The sequence below is a fragment of the Lithobates pipiens genome, unplaced genomic scaffold, assembly GCF_037356315.1.
Source record: "Lithobates pipiens isolate NorthernLeopardFrog02 unplaced genomic scaffold, aLitPip1_a1.2 Scaffold_19, whole genome shotgun sequence".
NCBI lineage: Eukaryota > Metazoa > Chordata > Amphibia > Anura > Ranidae > Lithobates > Lithobates pipiens.
Genome location: NW_027507764.1, coordinates 555,131,737 through 555,158,949, shown reverse-complemented (window position 1 = coordinate 555,158,949; position 27,213 = coordinate 555,131,737). Strand labels below are relative to the sequence as shown.

Genomic DNA, 27,213 nt, shown 5'->3' with positions numbered 1-27,213 from the left:
GACTCTGCTGGGTGCTCCTGGATCAAAGTGGGAGAGGAGGGGCTCTCCTGAGAACTCCTTCATGGTAGGGGGAATATCCTGGGTGCACAAAGTCCTCCCTTACACTTAGGATTGCCCATTAAGTGTCCTTCCTACACCCAGGGTCCCCTCTCTTACATTCAGTAGCACTCCCTGATGTAAGGGGGATTTGCTTGGTACTTCTGGGTATAAGGGTGGGGGGCTCTGCTGAGAACTCTTGGATGTAAGGGAGGACCCTGATAGGCATTCCTTCATGTAAGGACGAACTCCTAATGGGCAATCCTTGATAAAAGGGGGGCTCTGATGGGCATTCCTAGGTGTAAGGAGGGCGTGGGGGGGGAGCTGCTTGGGTGTAAGGTGGGACTCTGCTGGATTTGAGGGGAGACTTTAATGGGCAATCCTGAATATAAGGGTGGCCTTTGATGGGCATTCCTGAATGTTAAGGGGGGCTCTGACAGGCACTCCTGTCTCTAAAGGGTGACTCTGAGCAACCCTGACTGCAAGGGAAGCCTGTTAAAGGCTTTCTTAAATATAAAGGGAATCGCAGAATATAAGGGGGCATGCTGACAAACGCTTCTGGATTTAAGGGGGGATCTCTAATAGGCATTGCTTAATGTGAGGGGGGACCCTGATGGTCATTCCTGGATGAAAGGAGGGGACTCTATAAAAGCAATATATTTCAGCCCACAAATATCAGTAGAATATAAAATGTACCCCATGTACTGAGTTTGGGGACCCCCGACCTATAGCATTCAGCTGGACTATACCTAGATATCCCAAACCTGTCCTCAGGTCTCCCCAGTGGCTCCTGATGGTGGATATCCATAAAGGTTTATAACCCACATTGATGGCACACTGGTTTTAGAATTCTCTTAGCTATGTTGAAGTAAATCTACAAATAAATAAACAATAATATAAGATAAATGTTATTAAAACCCTAAATATACACACAAAAAAATCAGTGTTTGCCTGAAGCACTCCGAATTATGCAAGACACTGCTGCAGATTGTCTCATGATGGGCAAAGCTCTCTGCCCTGGGCTTGGACACAATATTATAACCCATCATAACAACCTATCCTTACATGTCACAAATCATTTTCTATCATGCGATTTCAGCGGTTTCGGTGGCATATTACATTATAATCACAATAACAATCCTCTGACAGTGCAGCCTTCTACTTCTAATGATGCGATTGGATACATCGAACATGCATTGACATTTGGTGTGTTTTTGGATGATGCAACAGTGCCTCCTTGTGTTTGTGTGCAGTAGTACAAGGAGAATTTTAATTGCTCTGCCCCTCCAAAAAAAAGAAAATGTCAGGAATGTTAAAAACCTCCTGTGTTTTGAAATGTTATTCTTTGTGTCATTGGAGAAGACTTCTACGGAGATGTTTTAATAATCCAACTAAATAAGTGATCACATAATCTATTCTCAGCTGAATAAGAAGGGTAGGATAAAGAGTCACACAGTGATCTTCACAGTGAATGGCTGTGCAGTGGGGCAGCACAAGCCTGATCAATAGATTAGCTCCCAGCACAGCTAGAACACTGACCACACTGTTTTCCTGCTTATTGTGGTCAGTTTTAACTAGTTGCCGCCCGCCCACCATCAAATGATGGCAGGGTGGTGCGGCTCTCGTTCTGGGATGCCATCATGATGGCATCCCAGAATGGCCGCTCTCACGTGCCTGCAGCATGGCGATCGCGGCTGCACCGTGTTGCCAGGACATGGTCCGACCCCGATCTCTATAAACAGCCGCGTCCGCGGCTCTTTAACCATGTGATCAGCTTGTGTCCAATCACAGACGGTCACATGTAAACATAGAGATGCCGGTAATCGCGTGCTCTTCGCCTCACACTAACAGTGTGTGGCGAGGAGAGACGATCAGCGGCTTCTCCTCACAGGAGACATCGACACATGTAATCAGGGCACTGATCATAAGTGCCCTAATTACAATAGTGCCACAAATCGGTGCCAGTGATGAGTGCCCACCACTGCCAGCAATCTGTGCCTACCAAAGCCCACAAGTGCCACCAATCAGTGCCCATTAGTGATGCCAGTCCGTGCTGGCTATCAGTTCTGCCCATCAATGCCCATCACTGCTGTCCATTAATGCCCATTAGCGATGCCAGTCCGTGCTGGCTATCAGTCCCACCTATCAGTTCTGCCCACCAATGCCCATCACTGCTGTCCATTAATGCCCATCAGTACCGCCTATCTGCGCTGCCTATCAGTGCCACCTAACAGTGCTCATCGGTGCCCATATACGTGGCGTATTAGTTCCTCCTCATCAGTGCCACCTCATCAATGCCCCCCAGTTCAGCCTATCAGTGCCGCCTCATCAGCGCACATCAGTGAAGGATAAAAATTACTTAATTACAAAATTTACTGACAGACAACAAATTTATATATTTTTTTTTATTTCTTTTCACTTTTTTGGTCTTTAATTTTTTACAAAAAAAAAAAAAAAAACCCAGCAGTGATTAAATACCACCAGAAGAAAGCTCTCTTTATGTGAAGAAAATGATAAAAATGTCATCTGGTTACAGTGTAGCATGACCACGCAATTGTCATTCAACATGTGACAGCTCTGAAAGCAGAAAAATGTGCCCCGTAGGCAAATGGTTAATAGGAAAGCAGAGGGACTGGAAGGATCACCAGGAATTTCACACAAAAGAAGCAATACAAAGAGAACAGGAGACTTTCGCATACAAGTACATGGTACAGAAGGCACATATCAGGAATCTGAATTGAATACATTCTCTATTTTAGGAGTAGAGGTCCTCTTTAAAGCTTCCTATAGATATAAGATGACTGTTATCTGAGCAAGCTTGCAGTGTTGGATTGACAGCTGTGTGCAGTGAAATCTGATTGGCTTCTCATGATGGCCCGCCCTCCTTAAAGTGTATCCAAACCAAAAATTCCATATAGTGCATCTTGCTAATCATTGGTGTCATGGTTGCATTTCTTTTTCAAGTTTCCTCAAATAACTTACTTCTTGCCACTAGGTGGCTACGTTACTCCTGCACTGTATCCATGGAGGGAGCCATGGTTGTCACGCCAGGCTGCCCTCTGATATGGACTCCAGACATGTCTGTGCCTTTTTGTCTATTACATGGTGGGCGGGGTAATTCTTAGATTACAGAAGATAGCTAAGGAGGAAGATATTCTTCGGTGCACAAGAAGTGACTAGGAAACAGCATTTCTTGCTGGATCAAACTGGTATTTTTCTGTATTTGCTGGGAGGTGATTGTGGAGTGCCATCCGTGTATATATATTTTTTTTTACTTTGCACTAACATCCACATTTTCAGGACAAGCTTTTGGGTTGTGCAGTATTGCTTGGACCTTGAAGATGGGTGAACAACCCTGAAAGCTTGTCCTGAAAATGTGGATGTTGGTGCAAATCTAAAAAGTATCACAGACAGTACTCAACTGTTCCTGTACTTGCTGAAAATGTTATGTTCTTAGCTTGGAGAAAATAAAACAAATGCAGCCAACACATTTTAAGGACTGTAATCTGCAATATGTTCCATTTTGTTCTTGGGTTTAGCTATGATGTTTATATGTTGCATGGTTTAGTTGTGTGCCTTTGCCCCTCCCACAATGATGATGTCACTTATGCCATCATCTGGCTCTGTGATGACCATTGTGGTCTGGTAGAACTGGAACTTCTAATGAGAGGATCTCACTCCCAGCATCTTCAAGAGAGTGGTGATGACAAAGTGTAAAAGCATGCAAAGCCGACAGCGGTTTTGGGTAGAGTTGGGCTTTAAGTCACATGTAAGTGAAAACCTTGTATAGTTTTGTATTTCACTCTAAAACTTTTTGTGTCTTTCAGGAGCAACAAGAGAAGTTGGTTCTGCTTTGACCCGGATGTGTATGAGACATCGCAGCATAGAGTCCAAGCTGAGGCAGTTTTCCAGGTCTGGAAATGCATTCATTAATTTTGATTATTTTCTGTTCTTCGTTTTTGGAAAGAGTAATGAGGGGTTAGAACCCCTGTCAGGTGTTATTGCTGTCAGTGTCCCAGCTAAGTAAATTAACCTTCTCCATCTGCCTTGGTAGCCATTGTTACCAGAACAGAAAGCGAAGGTAACACATAGCGATCCAACATTTTAAAGCTGCTCTTCACTATATCAGAGCACCACAAATCAAAAACACGATTTAACCACTTAAGGTCCGAGCCTCTTTCTGAGATTTGGTGAATCTAGCCAACATTTTGTTTTGGCTAGAAAATTACTTAGAACCCCCAAACATTCTAAAAAAAAAATTCTAACACCCTAGAGAATAAAATTGCGGTCGTTGCAATACTTTCTGTCACACCGTATTTGCGCAGCGGTCTTACAAGCACACTTTATTGGGGAAAAATACACTTTTTTGAATTAAAAAATAAGACAACAGTAAAGTTAGCCCATTTTTTTTTTTTTCGATTGTGAAAGGTAATGTTATGCCGAGTAAAGTGATACCCAACATGTCATGCATCAAAATTGCGCCCGCTCATGGAATGGCGACAAACTTTTACCCTTAAAAATCTCCATAGGCGATGTTTAAAAAAATTCTACAGGTTGCATGTTTTAAGTTACAGAGGAGGTCTAGGGCTAGAATTATTGCTCTCGCTCTACCCATCGCGGCAATACCTCACATGTGTGGTTTAAATACCATTTTCATATGCGGGCGTTGCTCAAGTATGAGTGCGCTTCTGCACACGAACTCGTCGGGACAGGGCGCGTTTAAAAATGATTTATATTTTTTTTCCTATTTATTTTACACACTTTTTTTTTTTTAAACAGTGTAAAAAAAAAAAAAAAAAAGTCACTTTTATTCATATTACAAGGAATGTAAACATCCCTTATAATAGAAAAAAAAAAAGCATAACAGGTCCTCTTAAATATGAGATTTGGAGTCAAAAAGACCTCAGATCTAATTTTTACACTAAAATGCAATAAAAAAAAGTATCATTTAAAAAAATGGCCCTTTAAGAGCTATGGGTGGAAGTGACATTTTGACGTTGCTTCTGCCCTGCAATGATATGGAGACGGGGGGGGGGGGGGGGGGATCTTCCCCTTACTCATCTCCATGTCAGGCCACAAGAAGGACTCGATCACCTCCGCTGCTGCTGACTGATCTGGTAAGCGGCGGTGGGAGGGCCCCTCTCCTGCCGCCAACAAAAGTGATCTCTTGGTGAATCCGCCACAGAGACCACTTTTATCTTAAACCAGACCGCTCACTGAAGAAGAGGATTCCGGGGTTATGCCTGCTAGCTGCTGCCATAACAATGACAATGATATCCACCTTCAAACAGCCGATGTATAACGATGGTGGGCAGTCCGGAAGTGATTAGTGTTACTAAATCCACAACAGTAAAGTCGTGTTTTTTTTCTTTTTTCTTTTTTCTTTTCCCCTGTCTGGATGTATTCTGATCTCACCATTGTAATGCTGATATGAAAGGTTTTGAGTAAGTGCAATTCCTAAAAGGGGGCGTGTTTAAATTTAATAAAACTTTTTAAAATTAATTACACTGTGGAACTTTTTTCTTTTGCTTTGGAATGAGCCAATTGGCATGAGATCCATCCCCTGGACTGCGATTAATTATTAGGTGAAATCCACTCAGAGTGAACATCCGAGATTGGTGTTGATGCCTATTTTCCAGCATTGTCTGGTAAGAGTTTAATCACGGGGGGGGGGGGGGGGGGAGCAATCCCTTCCCATGTGTGGAGGTGTTGGTGGGTTACTACTGCAATGTGTTAAACGAGATCTGTTTTACACAGTGGCGGAGCTTTCGGGGTGGCAGCAGTCGCATTGGGCCCTGCCGTTCTGCTACTGTGGAGGGGCCCCAAGACCCGCATGGGAGGCGGTGATCGCCAGCTCTATAGTGCCCGGGGGATTTCCCTTGGGGCTTGTAGTTCTCCGCCCGAGTGTACACAGTGGAGAGGGGAGGGGCCTCTGACCCAGTCATGTATCAGTTTCACTCTTAAGGGTACAATACTCTGCTTGTACTCTGTTACTGATACATGCTTAGGTCAGAGGCCCCTTCCCTTCTCCACTGTATATACCCGGGAGGAGAACTACAAGCCCCAGGGAGATCCCACGGGCACCATAGATCTGCCAATTGCCACCTCCAATCTCCCCCCAGAGATGTGCTAGGGGTTGGAGGTGCACAAACAGCAGAGACCAGCCAGGTACAGGAAAATGTCTGGAAGGGGAGGGGGACACTCTGGCGACACTGATGTAAGGGGAGGCCCTTTGGGGGCCCAGATGTAAGGAGAGGCTTTCTGGGGACCCTGATGTAAGGGGAGCTGTCTGGGGACCTTTATGTAAGGAGGGGCTGCCTGAGGAGCCTGATGTAAGGGGGGGGGCTTTCTGGGGAGCCTGATGGTAAGGGGGGCTCTCTGGGGAGCCTGATGTAAGGAGGGGCTCTCTGGGGTGCCTGATGTAAGGAGGGGCTCTCTGGGGTGCCTGATGTAAGGAGGGGCTCTCTGGGGTGCCTGATGTAAGGAGGGGCTCTCTGGGGACCCTGATGTAAGGAGGGGCTCTCTGGGGACCCTGATGTAAGGAGGGGCTCTCTGGGGACCCTGATGTAAGGAGGGGCTCTCTGGGGACCCTGATGTAAGGAGGGGCTCTCTGGGGACCCTGATGTAAGGAGGGGCTCTCTGGGGACCCTAATGTAAGGAGGGGCTCTCTGGGGACCCTAATGTAAGGAGGGGCTCTCTGGGGACCCTAATGTAAGGAGGGGCTCTCTGGGGACCCTAATGTAAGGAGGGGCTCTCTGGGGACCCTAATGTAAGGAGGGGCTCTCTGGGGACCCTAATGTAAGGAGGGGCTCTCTGGGGACCCTAATGTAAGGAGGGGCTCTCTGGGGACCCTAATGTAAGGAGGGGCTCTCTGGGGACCCTAATGTAAGGAGGGGCTCTCTGGGGACCCTAATGTAAGGAGGGGCTCTCTGGGGACCCTAATGTAAGGAGGGGCTCTCTGGGGACCCTAATGTAAGGAGGGGCTCTCTGGGGACCCTAATGTAAGGAGGGGCTCTCTGGGGACCCTGATGTAAGGAGGGGCTCTCTGGGGACCCTGATGTAAGGAGGGTCTCTCTGGGGACCCTGATGTAAGGAGGGGCTCTCTGGGGACCCTAATGTAAGGAGGGTCTCTCTGGGGACCCTGATGTAAGGAGGGTATCTCTGGGGACCCTGATGTAAAGGGGAGGCTCTCTGGACCCTGATGTAAAGGGGGCTCTCTGGGACACATTTTGGTGCCATTAGAAATGAATGGCACACAAACGCACGTGCTGTATTTTATAAGCATTGCAGTGCAATTTGGATTTGCAGGCAGAATCGTGGCGATTTCCACCTGTGATTTCAAATCGAACGGGGCCAAGGACATTACACCAGCGGGACACAGCAATAAAGAAACTGACGTGGGTTTTAACCCTTTTTACCTGATCCAAGCAATAAATACACTTTGAAGTACTTGTATTTCATTTTTACATTTTTGCAAGCTTGCTCTTTTAACCACTTGCTGACTAGCCGCCGTCATTATCCTGCGGCGGGTCGGCTCATTCCTGCAAATCGCCATAGCTGTACGCCGGCCCTGTAAACGGCTATTGCAGGCACGCGTGAGGGAGCTGATGCATGTGGCCAGCGACCACGATGTCCACCAGCCACCCACGATTGCTCCACAGAGAGCCAGGGATCTGTCAATGTAAACAGTCAGATCCCTGTTCTGACAGAGGAATAGAGAAATTTGCTGTTCCAAGTGATCAGGAACAGCGATCTCTCTCCTCCAGTCGGTCCCAACCCCCCCACAGTTAGAAACACCTCCCTAGGGAATACTTAACCCCTTGATTGCCCCCTAGTGTTAACCCCTTCCCTGCCAGTGACGTTTGCACAGTAATCAGTGGCTATTTTTAGCTCTGATCGCTGTATAAATGTCACTGGTCCCAAAAAAAGTGTCAAGTGTCCGATCTGTCCGCTGTAATGTCGCATTCCTGCTAAAAATCGCAGATCACCACCATTACTAGTAAAAAAAAATACTAATAAAAATTCCATAAATCTCTCCCCTATTTTGTGGATGCTCTCTTTTGTGCAAACCACTCAATATACGCTTATTGCAATTTTTTTATTTTTTTTACCAAAAATATGTAGAAGAATAATGTGATGAAGAAATCTTTTTTTTACTTAAAAAAAAAAAATATATTTTTTTTTGGTCAAAAATCTTGCTCTTTTTTTTTTTTTTATAGCGCAAAAAATAAAAACCGCAGAGGTGATCAAATACCACCAAAAGAAAGCTCTATTTCTGGGGAAAAAAGGGACATCAACTTTTGTTTGGGTACAGAGCCGCACGACCGTGGATTTTAGTCCGATAAAGTGACGCAGTGCCGTATCGCATAAAATAAGGGGGGGGGGGTCTTCCAGCCTTAAGGTTAATATGTGTCTTATATTGTTGTAATAAATGTGGAGATTCACAGATTTGCCAATAGATGGGGCTCCCAGTGGTTTAGTGCAATTACTGGTCTCTCCTGCCTGTTTAAAGCTGAACTCCAGCACATAAAATCTTCTTTTCGGTACTGGAATTGCTTACTCTAATTATGCTGCACACTGTGAGCTTCTCTGCATGTGCATTAGCAGCTCCACCAAGTTACACAGAGTCTCCTTTCCTGACTGGAGGGCATCTAGCTTTCATCTCCAGCCTGACAATTTGTCAGCTGACTCATAAGCCAGTATTAGAAGGTGAAGCACTAAAGCACATCCATTGCATAGCATTGCAAGCCTTGAAGCATAGCCTGCAAATATAAAGTGATGGTAAAGTCTTTTCTTTTGTTACATAGTTAGTAAGGTTGAATAAAGACGCCAGTCCATCCAGTTCAACCTGAGTGCGTGTCTACAATTGTCCCTATCCTTGTACATTGTAACATTGGTCCCTACCCTCAAGGAGCCCACAATCCAAGGTCCCCATTCATATACTAGGGCCAATTTTGGACAGAAGCCAATTAACCTACCAGCATGTCTTTGGAGTGTGACAGGAAACCCACGCAGGCACAGGGAGAACATGCAAACTCCAGGCAGGTAGTGTCGTGGTTGAGACTTGAACTAGCGACCCTTTTTACTGCTAGGCGAGAGTGCTAACCACTATACCACTGTGCCACCCTTGTTAAAATAGCAATAGTATACTTACCTGCTCTGGAGCGGGCATGCACAAGTGTCCCCCAAGCAAGTGGCTTGTTATAGTGGGCACTCGACTGTGCGGGGGGAGCCAGTAACTCCTCTTCTTCTTGGGACCCCCCTACCAATGCTCCTGGTCGAACCCCCCCCCCCAGTCCATAGAGTGCCCACCATAGCAAGCCACTTTAAAACTGGGTTCACATATATGCGGTGTGGGAAACCGCATTTAAATCGGATGGGATTCTCACCGCATTCCTTTTCAAACCACATGCAATGTTTGTGCGGTGCAATTTGAGCCATTCATTTGTATGGCTTAAGTCGCACCACATCCACACCCAGAATGGAGCAGGACCCTCCCCCCCCCCCCCCATACTGGAATCGGACCGCATGGGTGTGCACTCCTAGGTGATCCGATTGTGTCACACACTGCGAACCGTTTTGGGCTGCCGTTAACATTGACACCTGCTGCAGTTCCATGTGAACCACAGCATGAGCTCCGCTCACTTCTAACAATTTGGGATTGCAAACGGGAAGCAATGCAAAAAAATGCATCGTGCGTGTTTGTGTGTCATTCACTTTTTGAAAGAAAAGTATAGTTTTTTTTTTTTTGCCCATTCATACTTACCTAGGTGGATGCAGCATCGGTCCCCCGGCGTCTCTACTCTGAGATCCAAGCGATCGAACATCACTTATGGCTCCGTACTCACATCTCCCCGAGCGGAGTGCTGCTGCCTGTCAATCAGAAGCTCTCCTCTCTGCTCCTCCATGCTCACTGGAGCTGTGGAGGGGCAGGGAGCGGCGCCTCAGTCTCTTGTGTGGAGAGGCTGAGACGAGCATCAGTCCAGGCACCTGGCGGATCCAGACTTTGTCGGGATGACGCGGTGCCTGGACTGATTCCTGTGACGTCAGCAGAGAATGGACTTCAGACCGCTCTCTGCTGAGAACGGGTCACAGAAGTGCAAAACAAATTGCACTTCTGTGACCTATAGTAGAAGCCCAGCCAAACAAGCCCAGGCTGGACTTCTATAAATAGCACAAAGCTTGTTGCCCAAAAAGGAGCAGGAGCTTCCTTTGGGTAACAAGTTATGGTGGGCACTTGATGAGGAGAAGGAGCGAGCGCCTCTTCTTCTCGGGTCCTCTGCCAGCGCTCTTGGCTCCCCCCACCCCCGTCAAGTGCCCACCATAGCAAGCCGCTTGCTGTGGGGACACTCGCGTATCTTGGCTCCCAAGCCTCACTTTGTGTGTCCATCAGACGCACAAAGTGGGGCTAGGCCCTGCCCCCACTCCGCCATCACTGGCTGTGATTAACAGCAGCGGCAGCCAATGGCTGCTGCTGCTACCTCTGAGCCAATGAGGAGGGAGCAAGCTGAGGGAGCCTTTGCTGTTGCGCACATCACTGGATCGAGATCGGGCTCGGGTATATATTGGGGGGGGGGGGGGGGGGCTGCATAGAATGCATGAAGGTAAAGAAACTTCAGCTTTTACAACCACTTTAAAAATTTAAAGTACAGTTCATAGCATATCTCTATTTTCTGCTGACTTCCTGTCCGTCTCTACGATTTCAGCAGAGCTCAATCACTAGATTTTGGAACGCACATTTCACTTAGTATTTTCTAAGTACTGAGACAAAAGATAAAGCTATGGAAACATTCACCTACCCATGCTTGTATGTTTAATCATGCAGTTTTTTGTTTTTTTTAGCATTCCTTATTGGGAAATGATGATGTTGATGACTTTTTATGTTTATTTTCCATCTCAGCGCTCTGATTGACTGTCTGATCAATCCACTGCAAGAGCAAGTTGAAGAATGGAAGAAGGTTGCTAATCAGCTTGACAAGGACCATGCTAAAGGTAGCAATCACTGGAGATCAATAAAAGGTCTGCCATTAAAGGAGCTTTCCAATGATGGAGAAAATGTTTGAAATCCCTCCTGGGCCCACTTGAATGCTATTGATTTTTTTTTTTTTTTTTTTTTTTTTTTTTTTTTGAGGTGTGAGTGAGGATTTTTTTTCAAAAAGTACACTTCTGCTTTAACTCATTAAAGTGTCTATAAAGCCCAAATTTTTATTTTATTTTTCACATGTAAAAAAATCAGTATTTTTTGCTAGAAAATTACACAGAACGCCCAAACATTTTATCATTTTTTAAAGCAGAAGCCCTAGAGAATAAATTGGTTGGTGTTGCCTTTTATGTAAAGCTTTATATGCTCAGCGAGCCTGGACTGGGCGGGCTTCAGCTGTCTGCTAAAAACAGGTCACAGGAGTGCAGAATGAACTATACTCTTGTGATCCACAGGAGAAGTACAACCAAACGAGCTTTGGCTGTACTACTGTAAAGTGATTGTAAAGTCTCATTTTTTTTCCTATAAAAATAACAAACATGTTATACTAATCGCCTCTGTTGCAGTGGATTTGCACAGAGTAGCTTGGTTCCCCCTCTTCTTGGGTTCCCCCTCTTCTTGGGTTCCTCTTCTTTGCTCCTGGCACCTCCCTCCTGTTCAGTGCCCCCACAGCAAGCAGCTTGCTATGGGGGCACCCAAGCCGAGTCACAGCTCCCTGTATCCTTTCAGACCTGGAGCCCCGGCCTCACCCCCTCTCTCCCGATTGGTTAGCTGACTCGGCCAATGGCACCGCTGCTGTGTCTCAACCAATCAGGATGGAGAATCTTGGAAGGCTGAGACACTCGTGGACATCACCCGGAGAGAGAGGAACCTTGGTTAAGTGTTGGGGCTGCTACCACCCACAGAATGCTTTTTATCTTAATGAATAGAATGCATTAAGATAAACCTTTTGCCTTTTACAACCACTTTAAGGGGGTGTATGTGTAAGAAGGCAAAATCATGCACTGAAGAGAAACCACACAATGGCGCCATGTAGAGACACATTCCTCAAATGCTGCTAGTCTGGTGGTTTTCTATTTTTTTCTTTTACCTTTAGCATGAATACTTTTGTCTGCACTATATTAAAGAGTGAACAACGAAGTGGCTCCTGAAGAAGCTTTCCTTGGGCGAAACATTGTTAATCCACCTGTTCTGTATTACGTTTGTCCCATTGTATATTTTTTTTGTTGAAATTGCAGCGGACGACATACAGTATGTTTTTATAATGTGTCAGTTTTAATATGAAAATGTTTTTTTACCGATGTGTTTTTATTTTTTACTTGTGTTTAGGCACATTAAAATACGGGGAATTCGTTACTTTTCACTTGACATTATTCCTGTATTTAGTCGATAAGGCCCCCGACCTATTATATAGAATAAAAATAAGGTCCGTTATAGTTAACACTCCTGTTTCTAGAATATGAATGCATGTACAGGACATTTCCTGCTAAAGAACGTTACCCTGCCGACTGTTTGTGCGTATTGCTAATATTAATTGCTTTGTTCTTTCAGAATACAAAAAGGCCCGTCAAGAAATCAAGAAAAAGTCATCAGACACTCTTAAACTTCAGAAAAAGGCCAAGAAAGGTACGTTTACCTGCCATTTCTGTAACTGAGAGTCTTTGCCCAAAGTGGAGGAAACCATAATGATCATCTAAAGGTTAACTATACAGGAACCATTCCTCATTCAGTAGCCTGGGCACCGGCATATTTTTAATAGGCACGCTTCTTCTGTTATGCACAGGAGAAAAGATGATGGCTCTGCTTGCGTGCCCACAGAGGGGGTTCACCATCACTGATCTAGGCTTTGATATGTATGTGGTTGGGTAGGGATTTAACACTGATGGAGGTATCAGATTGACTACTTTGGATAACCAGTGCAGGTTCATCATCTGACACTCATAACGAAAGCCCATTGGTCCCTCCTGCCCTTTTGGAACACCTTCCCCTGTTGCATGAGTTGGCGCACCTTTATGGATGGGCTGATGAAACATCCATATGCTTCATGGTATACCCCATCTGTTCAGTGCAGCCTCTCTTAACTTAAACAACTAAACACACTCTATTTTGCAAATTTTTACAATTTATACAGATTAGGAAAATGGCCTGAAACCTTCCCTGTCCATGTACCAGCCACAGTCCACCTTCTATTTTCAGTCTGCATTTCACCCTGTATTGCCCCTGGGCCCCTGTCATTGCCCCCTGTCACAATGCCCTGTCCCCTAGCCCCCTGTCATTGCCCCCCGGCCCCCTGTCCCTAGCCCCCTGTCATTGCTCCACTCCCTGTTCCTGGACCCCTGTCATTGCCCACTGGGCCCCTGTCCCCGGTCCCCTGTCATGGCCCCTGTCCCCGGTCCCCTGTCATGGCCCCCGGCCCCCTGTCATGGCCCCCGGCCCCCTGTCATGGCCCCCGGCCCCCTGTCATGGCCCCCGGCCCCCTGTCATGGCCCCCGGCCCCCTGTAATGGCCCCCGGCCCCCTGTAATGGCCCCCGGCCCCCTGTCATGGCCCCCGGCCCCCTGTCATGGCCCATGGTCCCCTGTCATGGTCCCCTGTCATGGTCCCCTGTCATGGCCCCTGTCATGGCCCCCGGTCCCCTGTCATGGCCCCCGGTCCCCTGTCATGGCCCCCGGTCCCCTGTCATGGCCCCCGGTCCCCTGTCATGGCCCCCGGTCCCCTGTCATGGCCCCCGGTCCCCTGTCATGGCCCCCGGTCCCCTGTCATGGCCCCCGGTCCCCTGTCATGGCCCCTGTCATGGCCCCCGGTCCCCTGTCATGGCCCCTGTCATGGCCCCCGGTCCCCTGTCATGGCCCCTGTCATGGCCCCCGGTCCCCTGTCATGGTCCCCTGTCATGGCCCCCGGTCCCCTGTCATGGTCCCCTGTCATGGTCCCCTGTCATGGCCCCCGGTCCCCTGTCATGGCCCCCGGTCCCCTGTCATGGTCCCCTGTCATGGCCCCCGGTCCCCTGTCATGGTCCCCGGTCCCCTGTCATGGTCCCCTGTCATGGCCCCCGGTCCCCTGTCATGGCCCCCGGTCCCCTGTCATGGCCCCCGGTCCCCTGTCATGGCCCCCGGTCCCCTGTCATGGCCCCCGGTCCCCTGTCATGGCCCCCGGTCCCCTGTCATTGCTCCACTCCCTGTCCCACTATTCACCCCTTGTCCTCATTTCACCCACTATCTACTTTTAATTCCCTGTTTGGTGAATGGAGCTCCATCCCAAAATTTGGGAAGTCAACCCCTTAGTAATAAAGGAAACCAAAATTAAATGGACCTTTTTGATTAACCATGCATGGCCAGCAATCCTCTTGATTATGGTGCTGATGCTTGTGGCTCCAGTAAGGTGTATTGATTTGCCTGCCATGAATGCCGAGGGTTGCCATGGATACGGGAATCCTGCCTGGCTGGGGCAGTAAAGAGCCCCTGTTTGCATCTGAAGTTTACTAATCATTTTCTCCGCAAGCATCTCCTTTCATTTCACAGAAAGCAATATATTTATTGCCAAATTCCAGATGGGCTTTAAGGTTTATTTCACTAATTTCTTGTATGAAAAAAATAATCCTTCGATTGCCAGCAGAGGAGAGTCCTTTCTACTTCCAGATTCATGTCCTATAATAAGTCCTGGGATGCCTCTCTATACTGCTGACTGTACCCCAGAGGTGGCTGACAGTGAAGTTAAAGTAGTGCATTTGTATGTTTGCCTGACTTCTCACAGACAGTAGTATAGTAAGTCATTATCCTCCCCTATAGCTCTTTAAAGCGGTTCTGTAGTTTCTATGGCAACCATGGCCTGCATTTAATGACAAGAGATCCGCTGTCACTTCTCACACTGCACAAAGCCGCCATCTGAACAGACTGCGTCTGAAAGAACTGCCAATATTAGCTCTGCAATTTATTGGGTTTTATTTATTTTTTTCCCCAAAAAAAAAAAAACCTTTAAAAAATCTAAACCCTAAAAACAAGAATAGAAATCTTTATTACACATTTTCAGTATAACAATATACTTCCTGCACAAGTCCGTCTTAGAATCTATATATTCGTTCTTGGATGTATTGATTGAAATATAATGTAAGGCCTTTTTTTTAACTGATATACAGTGGATATAAAAAGTCTACACACCCCGTTAACATTTCAGTTTTCTGTGATGTAAATAAATTTCAGGACTTTTTCCACCTTTTTAATGTGACCTATAAACTGTACAACTCAGCACAACAAACTGAAATCGTTTAGGTGGAGGGAAGTAAACATAAAATGTGTGCACACCCATGAACTCATAATTTGTTGAAGTACCTTTTGATTTCTTGTACAAAGGATTTTATTGAATATACAGATCAACAAGAACTTACAAAAATAGTAGTGGACACATCATGTGCAAAGCACAGCTAACTCGCACTGCTTCTGCAACGCAGCCAAATTGCAGCACATTAGTGTAAAGGAAAGCTTATAGGGGGCTCAAGACAGTAAAGACTTGTTTACATTTGCTTTGTTTGGCACTAAAACCTCATAGTTCAGATGTTTTTACCATAGACCCCCAACTACTAATGTGTAACATCAGGGGTTGCAATGGCAACCCTGCCCCATATAGAGATTAAACCAGAGGACTGGGGCCGTGATCTGCAAACGCTCTCAAAAGGGGTTAATGTGTAGGGGGTTGGTCGAGATTTAATAAATTGTTGAAGGAAGTGTCGGATTTGCATGTAGCTGTAGTGCTCCCTAAGGGGGATGTCATGGGAGGATTGTAAGGATGCAAATGGGATAATCTTAGTGGGGGTAAACATGGAGTGAATATCCACAAAGCCGTTCTCGGGCCACCACACGAATTGCAACGGGTTATCGCAGCCAGGGGGAAATGGTGGGCAATGAAGAAGACGGAGTAATGGGAGATGCAGGGAAATCAGGTTTGCGGAATACTTAATCGAGTCTCACATCCGGAGTGAGTGGGCCAGACATGGGCCGATGTTACCTGGATGTGGGTTCTGGAGAGCCAAGGGGGGAGGCCAGCGGTATCGTGTGAGAGTCCGCTAGATCAATGGTGGCCCACAACGGCATCTGCTGTTTCTCATGGAGATGTGATAATGGGGCGAAGTACCTTTTGATTTCATTACAGCACTCTGTCTTTTTAGGTATGAGTCTATCAGCATGGCACATCATGACTTGCCAATATTTGTCCACTCTTCTTTGCAAAAACACTCCCAATCTGTCAGAGTGTGAGGGCATCTCCTGTGCACAGCCCTCTTCAGATCACCCCACAGATTTTCAATGGGATTCAGGTTTGGGCTCTCGATGGGTCATTCCAGAACTTGAATCTTCTTCAGGTGAAGCCATTCCTTTGATTTGGTTGTATGCTTTTGGTCTTTGTCTTGCTGAAAGATGAAGTTCCTCTTCATGTTCAACTTTCTAGCAGAAGCCTGAAGGTTTTGTGCCAATATTGACTGATATTTGGAACTGTTCATAATTCCCTCTACCTTGACTAAGGCCCCCGTTCCAGCTGAAGAAAAACAGCCCCAAAGAATGATGCTGCCACCACCAAGCTTCACGGTGGGTATGGTGTTCTTTTGGTGATGTGCAGTGTTGTTTTTGCATCAAAGATCTCTTTTGGAATTATGGCCAAAAAGTTCAACCTTGGTTTTTTTCAGATTATAACACATTTTCCCAAATGTTTTAGCCAGGCTTCGATGTTTTTCTTCGTAAGAAAAGGCTTCCATCTTGCCACTCTGCCTTATAGCCCAGACATGTAAAGAATATGGGAGATTGAAGTCACATGTACCACACAGCCAATACTTGCCAGATATTCCTGGAGCTCCTTTAATGTTGCTTTAGGCCTCTTTGCAGTCTCCCTGACCAATTTTCTTCTCGTTTTTTTTCCATCAATTTTGGAGGGACGTTAGTAATGTTAATGTTCGTGTTGTGCCATATTTTCTCCACTTGATGACTTTCTTCACTGTGTTCTATGGTATATCTAATGCCTTGCAAATTCTTTTGTACCCTTCTTCTGACTGATACCTTTTAACAATGAGTTTCCTCTGATGCTTTGGAAGCTCTGCGGACCATGGCTTTTGCTGTAGATTGCGACTAAGAAAATGTCAGGAAAGACCTACTAGAACAGCTGACCTTCATTTGGGGTTAATCAAAGGCACTTTAAATGATGGCAGGTGTGTCCTGATTCCTATTTAACACCAGTTTGAATGTGATTGCTTAATTCTGAACACAGCTACAGTTATAAGAGGGTGTGCACACTTATGCAACCACATTTTTTAGTTTGTTATTTTTACTTTGCTTTTTTTTTTTTTTACCTCACAGAAACCATTTTAACAGGGGTGTGTAGACTTTTTATATCCATTGTATAGGGTTGCAACGGATTGTCACCGATCCGTGATCCGAATGGGTCACCCCGCCCGGATCGGCACGCGCCGTGGAGCGCTTTGCGGCCTCGGCCTTAGGAAAGGCCATGGCTTCAGCCTAGCTTTCGAAGCGGCGCCCATATTTCTACACCCAGGCCGTTTACAGTGTGATTGCTGTGTCAAATGACAGAGCGATCACTTGTAAACAAACCGGCGTCATGTCATGACCTTCCTCCTCCCTCCCCTCTGTGTACTGATCTGTACAGTGAAGGGGAGAGATCGGTGTCAGCAGCGTTGTTTCGCTGGATCTGTAGTGCCCACAGCGCTGCTCTGTGACAGCCATTCCTCCATACCCTGCCGATACTCTGCCATAACCCTGCCGATACTCTGCCATAACCCTGCCGATACTCTGCCATAACCCTGCCGATACTCTGCCATAACCCTGCCGATACTCTGCCATAACCCTGCCGATACTCTGCCATAACCCTGCCGGTACTCTGCCATAACCCTGCCGGTACTCTGCCATAACCCTGCCGGTACTCTGCCATAACCCTGCCGGTACTCTGCCATAACCCTGCCGGTACTCTGCCATAACCCTGCCGGTACTCTGCCATAACCCTGCCGGTACGCTGCCATAACCCTGCCGGGAACGCTGCCATAACCCTGCCGGTACGCTGCCATAACCCTGCCGGTACGCTGCCATAACCCTGCCGGTACGCTGCCATAACCCTGCCGGTACGCTGCCATAACCCTGCCGGTACGCTGCCATAACCCTGCCGGTACGCTGCCATAACCCTGCCGGTACGCTGCCATAACCCTGCCGGTACGCTGCCTTAACCCCGCCAGTACGCTGCCTTAACCCCGCCAGTACGCTGCCTTAACCCCACCAGTACTACAGTGGGGGAGATTGTGGCTATAACAGTGGGGACTATATGGTGGTGGAATTTTCACAGGTTTTTGCAAATTCAATTATTTGCTGATCCGAAAAATGATCCGATCCGTGACTCTGTTCCAAGGAACGATCCGATCCGTGAGTTTTTTGATCCATTGCACCCCTACCATTGTATGTGCAGTTGTAATTTTTTTTGTTTTTAAAGACATATTTACCTTACCTTAATTTTAAATGAGGTTGACAAACACAATGCCTGCACACCATAATAAAATGAAAGCTGAGAAAGACAGTAGAGTGATTGACATAAGACCTGCAGCTTATTATAACATTGTATTTGTTGCACTGATGATGCCGAGGTCCTAGGTAGACCACACGAAAAGGGAAAGAACAGTTAAAGTTCCATTGAGATCATTGGCTGCAGAAGGCCTGCTGGCTTTGCCTGAACATGAGTCCCTTGGTTCTTTCAACTGATAGCATGTGTCTTGGCTTCCAGGGGTCTTGTACAGTATGCAAACATCTCCAGCAATAATGTTCTGTTACCTAGTCAGTGTGGTCAATAAAACAACTTAATTGATATTGCAGAGGCACACATTGGAGGGTAGTGGTGGACCTGGAAGGAAGAAACATCCAACCAGCCATGTTACACAATCCCATTGCTCTTGTTCAGGTCTTGTTCAGCCCGTACAGGAAAATCTATTCCCCCATCCACCCTAACAGCATGGGGGAAGGAATCTTCGCTGCTGGCTATTGTGTTCAAGTATCCATGGCACCCGCGACTTCATAAATATAACGGTATAGCCAAATAGTGACTGCATCTGATGCAGTGTTCAACCAATAATTTTACACCTGGCTCAGTTGGTTTCTAAATCAATTTTGATGAGTCAAGTGGTGTCTTCAGGGCCATCCACGGCTTGAATTTTAGCTGAAATCGGAGCCATCTGTGGCCAGCTTTTGGACTACAGCAGACCACCTGCAAGGTCCTTCAGCAGGATTTAGAATGTCAGCTGTGTATAGGAATATGCCTTCTACTAGGATCAGAATTGTATCTCTGTTCTCTTCAGTTCTGAGAAGATCAATTCCACTCAGCTATGTGAAGAAAATGTTTTCTATTTACAGGACATCAAATAAGAGACCCCGATGAGCAATTAAAAATCCTTCCAGTGCTTGTCTATGTCCAATTTTACACAATCTTTAATCCATCCAATTGTCTCTTGCGGATGCAAGATACATATCATAGAGGAAGCCTCTTGCAAATTGGAATAGCTTGGCTTAGCCTCTGAAAAGGCAATCGAAGCTTAGGATAATTGATCCTAAGGGATTTACACCTTCAAGCTGATTGCCATTTTTCATTTTATAGAGTGACGGGAAAAGACTTGCAAAGCATTCTGGGAGAGTACATTTAGAAAGTGTCAGACGCTCTTTATCTGTCATGTTTGAGTTGTATAATGTTTGAGAAGGGAGCTTAAGTGACAAGGATTCAAACTATGGGATGCAATGTGTGCTTTAAAGGGAAAATACAGTGCAGAGTTCAATTAAGGCCAAAGATTTGCCACAACCCCCCTCTATGATAGACATTACATTAATATGAATTACAATAGGCCCAAATCCACCCATTTGCATGGTCTGTTCTGCAATGGCCCACTCAATCTAATACCAACCGCATACACGTGCACCTTCCATTGTGCAGTGCCTGGCAAGGGTGAAGCTTTGACCATTTGGGATATCCCCAGACTCCAACCTCTCCTTTCAGCTCCACATCAAATTTCTATCCGAATTTGCCACCTTAACCTCTGTAACATTTCCAAAATACACCCCTTCCTAACCAACACCACCACCAAGCTACAAGTTCACTCGTTATCTTTCCCCTTGACTACTGCAACCCCTTCCTCATTGGCCAACCTCTATTGAGGGCTATCCCCCTTCAGTCTAACTGCTACCGGAATTATACATATTTCCAAATGCTCAGTGTCTGCCACTCTCCACTGGATTCCTATCGTCCAACGAATAAAATTCTAAATTTTAACATACAAAGCCATCAACAACTCTGCCCCCAGCTACATCACCAAGTTCACCTCAAAATATCAACTGCTTCACACTTCACAAGACCTCCTACTCTCTAGCTACCTCATCACCTCCTACCATGCTCCTGTTGAGGTCTTCTCCAGAGCCTCTCCCATTCTCTGGAACCCCCTACCCTTATCAGTCCAGCTATCTCCTACTCTATCTCCTTTTAGGTTTGTAGGCTTTCCCTGAAAACGTGTCTCTTCTAACCAACCTATCCTACCCCTGTTTGCATCACTTCTCGTTCCCTTTTAGACGGTAAAGTCTCATGATCGGGGCCCCCCTAACCGTGTTGTCTTGTTTTTTATTGTAACTGTATTGTCTCCCTTTGCATAAGCACAGTTTGCATAAGCACTATGCAAACTATTGGTTCTATCTAAATCCTGAATAAGAATAAGCGTGTGAAGGTTGTAATTGGGCCCTATGTAAACCACAGGCTCCTGCCTAGGGTTGCCTTGCTGATGATTCTGTGGTATACAGAAAGTTTTTATTTATTTATTTTACCCTAATGCATACAATTCATTAGGGTAAAAAAAAAAGTTCTACCTTTTAGAAACACTTTAAAAAATATGATATTTTCCTTTTAAACAGAAATCGTACAGCGGTTAGGAGCTGGCTGACCTTGTCTAGCAATTTAGTGGGAAGTGTGAGCTTTCAATAACCATAATCATTTCTACTGTTACCTTAAAGGTTATGCACACTCGGGAGTTGGGAGGCATTATGAGAACATGTACTTGACAAGACAGCAGCTGTCGACATTTAAAAGCATACTCAAGGCTTTAAAGTTATGGTTAAGATGTTGCTTTCTCTGAAATGAGGCTGTCCATAGGGCTGCCTGTTGTCTCCACCACTCCCACCCCCCATTGACATAAGCACCGCTTGGTGTACCTAGCAGGCACATTTATGGAAATATCTCATAAAATAAAATCTTTGGATGTTTGAGTCACACCTTCCCTTCTAAGTGCAGCTATCATCTATGGCCGACTTTAGAGCTTTAATTGTTTTTTTGCAGGGAGAGGAGACATTCAGCCCCAGCTGGACAGCGCCTTGCAGGATGTCAATGATAAATACTTATTACTGGAAGAAACGGAGAAGCAGGCGGTGAGGAAAGCCCTGATCGAAGAGCGCAGCCGCTTCTGCTCCTTTATCTCCATGCTGCGGCCTGTCATCGTAAGTCCTCCTCATGTTGGAATTTATGTACACAGGCACCATGTAATTCTATTTCTTCCATTCATGAGTGCAGAACCGAGAGGAGATGTCTTCTGTCATATGACCCTTTTTAAAAATGAATAGAATAAAACAATAGTGTGCCGGCTTGTATATTATTTTGGATGAGATTTTTTTTTTTCTTTTTATCCCTTTCTACTGAGAGGTTCCAATCTGAACTCCAAGCACACGGCTAAACACACAGATGAAATACCTACAGTATATGGAAGCGGTTTGTATTTCTGTCCATCCAGTCCTAAGAGTTACAAAGTGCTGTCTAGCGGGGCAGGAGACCTGATTTTTCTCTGCAACACTTGCAGGTCTTCTACATCCCCCCCCCCCCCCAGCCTCTGATTGGCCAGTGAAAGGAGAAGCAGCAGACTAATGAGCTCCTCTCTTCGTCACCCTGCTCTCTCCTCTCTTAGCTCAGATAGCTTATAGTTGGCATATGAGCGCTACAGTACACCTGGCTGACTTTGTGCTGCTTCTCCTTCTCCTTCTCCCAATCCGAGCTCTGCTACACATGGGCTGGAAGATGCTGATACCTTTTCACATTCAGTTATTTACTCTGCTTGTGATAAAAATACATAATATGATGTGTTAATGAGTCCCAAGCTGCATTCATTTGTCTTCTTTAGCTGTCTTTATAGTGTAGCAAAAAGAGAAAAACAGAAAAATCAGCACAAGGGACATAACTTAGTCTATAGCATGTGTCTCTTGTGCTGATGTATCTTCTGTTAGTAAAAATTATCCTCTGTCCATGTCAATCCCACCCACAGTGATGTCATCTTCTGGTGAAGTAGGGGTTAATACAACTGAAGAGCTATCAAAGGCACTCATCAAGAGAGCCCGACTATGCCCACCCTTTCTACCCATCTCCTCCATTCAAAGAAGCCATACACTACAACATCTGAATGAAACTGGACCTATAAATAGAGGAGGGGCACATGATTGATAGGTCTGCCACCTCCATTTATAGATCACATTTCATTCATAGAAGCTGTAGTATGGCTTCTATGAATTTAGGAGTTGGGCAGGAAGGGCAGGCATAGCCAGGCTCTCTTGTTGGGTGTCCCTCCTCACTCCTACACAGAAAACGGAACAATCAAAGACCACTGATTGCTCCGTTTTTAGATCAGTCACAGCTCTCCACTCAGAGCGGGAGCGCCAGACTATGGAGGGGCGGGAGAGTGGCTGGCTCAGGCTCGCAGTGACGCACAGAGAGGTTGAGCCAGCTGCCGGTCAGGCATCTGAGTGGATCCGACATTATTGTTGGGATTCCTGCAGAGCCTGGATTTGCTCTGACGTCAGTCATGGCTTTAGCCTGCTGTTGGCTGATTCTGGGTAATGAGAATGCAGAAATAAAAGAACTCCTAGGAGCCACTGGAGAAGTATGGCTGAAAGAGCTTTGGCCATACTTCCCCTTTAATAGACTACCTGGTATTTATAATCCTCTGCATAACCAAAGGGTTGGAAGAAATGATGCTCGGTCTCCCTCCAGTGCTGGCTAGATGACATATTGGCCTTGTTAAAGGGAGGAACAGATTTTAGTTTGAATTCTTGAGTCCTCCCCTTTAGCAAATGCCATGTAATTAAATGCCCAGCCTTGACCAGCACCAAAAGGAGCCAAGTGCAACATTTCTCTAGAAAAGATACGTTTCATCTTTATTCATTCCAACAAAACTGTTAATGCAGTAGATTACATAAAAGTGGTTCTAAAGGTAGGTTTTTTTTTTGTTTGTTTTTCTTACCTTAATGCATTCTCCGCATTAAGGTAAAAAAAAACCTTCTGCGTGCAGTTCCCCCATACTTACCTGAGCCCAAACCCGATCCAGGACTGTTCCTGCTCTCTCTGCCCTCTCCCTCCTCATTGGCTCAGAGGCAGCAGCGGGAACTAATGTCAATCACATCCTGCGACCAGGTAGCAGAAAGTGGGGCCAAGCCTTGCTTGTCTATGTCTATAGAAGCAGGCAGTGTGGCTTGGGATCAAGGCTGCAAAGGTGCCCTCATAGGAAGCGGCTTCCTATTGTGGGTAAACAATAGAGAGGTGGAAACAGGAGCGCTGGTGGGGCACCTGATTGGGGTTGCTTTGTGCAAAACCATTACACAGAGCAGGTGTTGAGTATGACATGTTTGTTATTTTAAAACAATGGTTTACAATGACTAACAAATGAGCATAGACCTGCTCTGATTAAAATCCATCTATCTAGATTCATATGTAACACCTTGTCTTTATTCTGATGCTGACATGCTGTCCTCTCCTTCCACAGGAAGAGGAAATCTCCATGCTGGGGGAGATCACCCATTTACAGACAATATCTGAAGACCTGAAGACTCTCACCATGGATCCCCACAAACTTCCTTCAGCCAGTGAGCAGGTTGGTATAAGAGATGACCAGGTATATCATATGCTGTAATATGACCGCTTTAGAAGTTGAGCTTCATTACAGAAGGAGTAAAAGGTGGTTACTGGTCTGTTTTGAAGATTTAGAGAGAAGGCAGGCATTCTGTATGCAGTACAATATACAGGGAAAACCAGATTATCAGCATTGCTGGACTTTCATAGCATTGTTTCCAGAACCCATAAGGTCTTATTTATCGGTGGAGAAAGAAAAGGTGATTCATATTCCTGTGGACGGTCAGATATCTCCTTTCCGGTGCAGTTCGGAGAAAATCTAGTTGATATGTGAAATGAAATGGTAGGTCTTCTGGACGACCACCCGTCTATAGGTACACCAACAGGGCCCTCAGATATCTGGAGACACCAAATGAAACGAGAGGCAGGTTGTACATTCGTAAAATGTCTGCTTTTATTAGGTGCGTATACAGCTCATATATGTTCAGCTTACCAATCAAAAGAGGGAGGGGGGGAGTAGTTAGTAAATGATGTATTTGTATAGAAATATATATATATATATATATATATATATATATATATATATATATATGGTTATACAAGTCAATGACCTTTTAAGATGCATTATCATGAGTTAACACGGGTCAACAGACCATCCTGGTTATGAGTCATAAGTCATGTCCCATGGCCTACAGAACAGGGAACCGGAAAGGACAAATCAAACCACAATGAGATACACAGCCCTTGTATACATTCAGGCCTGGGAATGCCTCCATTGCAGATGATTGGCCCCGTACAGGTGGCAGGCTCAAACATGTGGGTTCAGATCCTAGCAGGAACATGTCCAAACCAATTCCTAACTGGATTCCCCACCAAGGACGAGCTAATAAACATACCCCAATCCTTTGAGAGCTTGAAGCTGACACTTTGTGCGGCTGCTGGCTCTCAGTCCCGGGTGCCAATCACAGTTCTTCCTGATCATGTGGTCAGTGTCAGCCCTGAAATAGTGATCAGATATAAACTGAAGGCTTCGCTGTCAGGTATGAAAGTCTTCATCTTCCAGATGAACACTGCCACCTTCAGACTGCAATGTGCATCCACAGTGCCTTCTATTTAATAGTGTATCTGTCAGCTACAGCTCCATTATTAAAAATACTACTTTGATTTTAACTTTAAATATTTTTTATATATATACTTTTAAAAATTGTATTTAAAAGAAAAATAAGGCTGGTGTTTTTTTTATTTAGTTTTTTACCTTGCAATATGTGGCTACATTAGAGCTAAATGCAGATTTTATTGTATTATATACTTCTAGTGTCAGTAGAGGGAATAATGTCAACCCTGATGTCAGAAGGTGCAATTTCGATATGTAAACTTTAAAATCTAGTCATAAGGGTTGATTTACTAAAGGCAGATCCATTGTGCACTACAAGTGCACTTGGAAGTGCAGTTGCTCTAGATCTGAGGGGAATATCTGAAATGAGGGGAAGCTTTGCTAATTTTTATCATCCAATCACGTGCAAGCATGAAATGCTATTTTTTATTTCCCTTGCGTGTCCCCCTCAGATCTACAGTGACTGCACTTCTGATTGCACTTGTAGTACACAGTGGATTTGCCTTTAGTAAATAAACCCCATAGTCTCCAGTGTCAAGATGGCAAGTGGAGGTTTCATTCAAACACATGTTGGACCACATAGTCAATAATTGTCAAATATCTGACTAATGCCCCATACACACGGTCGGACATTCCGACTACAAAATCCGTCAAATTTTTCTGATGGATTTTGCACGAAACTTGTGTTGCATACACACGGTCGCACTAAGTTGTCGGAAAATCATATAGTTCGGAACAAGGTGATGTACAAAGCGTACGACAGGACTACGTAGAGGCCAGTAGCCAATAGCTTTCATCTCCAAAATTTTTTCTGAGCATGCGTGGCACTTTGTGCATCGGAATTCTCTATACACGATTGGAAAAAGTCTGATCGGATTTTGTTGTCGGAAAATTTTAGATCCAGCCCTCAAACTTTTTCCATCGGAAATTCTGACGGAAAAAGTCTGATAGAGCCCACACACGATCGGATTTTCCAACAACATAATCCGATCTGACTTTTTCCCGTCGGAATTTCCAACCATGTGTATGGGGCATAAGTTACAACTGTGTGAGCTCATGTGATCTCTGATGCCCAAGTCTTACCCTGAAGAATGCAACTCCGACAACAGTGATGTGTGTTTCAATTGTGTATGCCTTAATCCTGCTGCAATGTGTAGTGCTGTCTGTCTAACAAAGGGAACTCAATGATTGGAGAAAAGAGAACAGAAAAGTTGATCCCACCAATGTGCTATTGTTCCTTCACTATTCAAATATAGGATGAGAATGAGACGTGAAGTCATGGTTGTTTTGTAAGGTGGGGAGGTAATATGAAGACTGGCTGAAAGGATGAGAAGTAAAAACATTTCGCAACAATGTATTCAGGCACAAGTCTAGCTTCTGGTCTTGATTTTAGACTGATTTATTCCGAATTTTGAAAATACCAGTGCACACGGATTGATAAAGCAGTTCCATATTCCTATCTGTATAATGAAAACAGATCTAGTGTTGGTTGGGATTTTTTTTCAGGCACTTGAAGACCTATAACAACTGTTAAAACAATCCAAAAATGTATTCATCATGTTTAAAAACAGCAACATTATTGCATAAAACCCATCTAGTAATAAATACGATGTACATGAAGCACAACCACCATGATATTCAGAATCTTACATTAACCCACCTGTTGCCTACAGATGGTGTTCCTCCTGTAGGCCTGACATTCTCTTTGATCTCTGTTCTTTAAATAGGTGATCCATGATTTGAAGGGCTCGGACTATAACTGGTCTTATCAGACCCCTCCATCTTCTCCCAGCACCACCATGTCTCGCAAGTCCAGCGTCTGCAGGTAAGTCCTTGTCTACACCACCTATATGGAAAACATTTGTCCAAGACAGCAACTGAGGCCCAGTAGAAACCCCCCACATGCTCTTTTAAAAGAAATATTCTTATTTTAGTCCTCGAAGACAGACATCTATTTTGCAGCGTGTAGGCCTCATGCACACAGGACAGTTTGCTGTCTCGTAAGCCTCATGCACACAGGACGGTTTGCTGTCTCGTAGGCCTCATGCACACAGGATGGTTTGCTGTCTCACCTAGACTCCTTCCCTCCTGGCAGCAGAGTTTTGGCATAAAAACATTAGATGCTTGTAAACTCGTGCAATGTGTTTAGACACGTCAAGTGCTTGGGCATTCATTTCATTGGGCAGAATAAT

At 45.4% G+C, this 27,213-nt stretch overlaps 1 protein-coding gene across 8 annotated transcripts in view; it reads left to right on the top strand.

Moving 5' to 3' along the window:
* Positions 1 to 27,213, top strand: part of MTSS1 (MTSS I-BAR domain containing 1) — a 250,529-nt gene that overhangs the window by 191,680 nt on the left and 31,636 nt on the right. For 5 of the 8 annotated variants that reach the window (XM_077493314.1, XM_077493311.1, XM_077493315.1 and 2 more), the window contains exons 4-9: positions 3,864 to 3,948; positions 10,937 to 11,055; positions 12,569 to 12,643; positions 21,358 to 21,515; positions 23,822 to 23,929; positions 26,749 to 26,846. In XM_077493314.1, coding sequence (XP_077349440.1) covers positions 3,864 to 3,948; positions 10,937 to 11,055; positions 12,569 to 12,643; positions 21,358 to 21,515; positions 23,822 to 23,929; positions 26,749 to 26,846 — 643 coding nt within the window. The remainder of the gene's footprint in view (positions 1 to 3,863; positions 3,949 to 10,936; positions 11,056 to 12,568; positions 12,644 to 21,357; positions 21,516 to 23,821; positions 23,930 to 26,748; positions 26,847 to 27,213) is intronic. The other 3 variants (XM_077493317.1, XM_077493313.1, XM_077493312.1) reach the window with 1 other exon arrangement.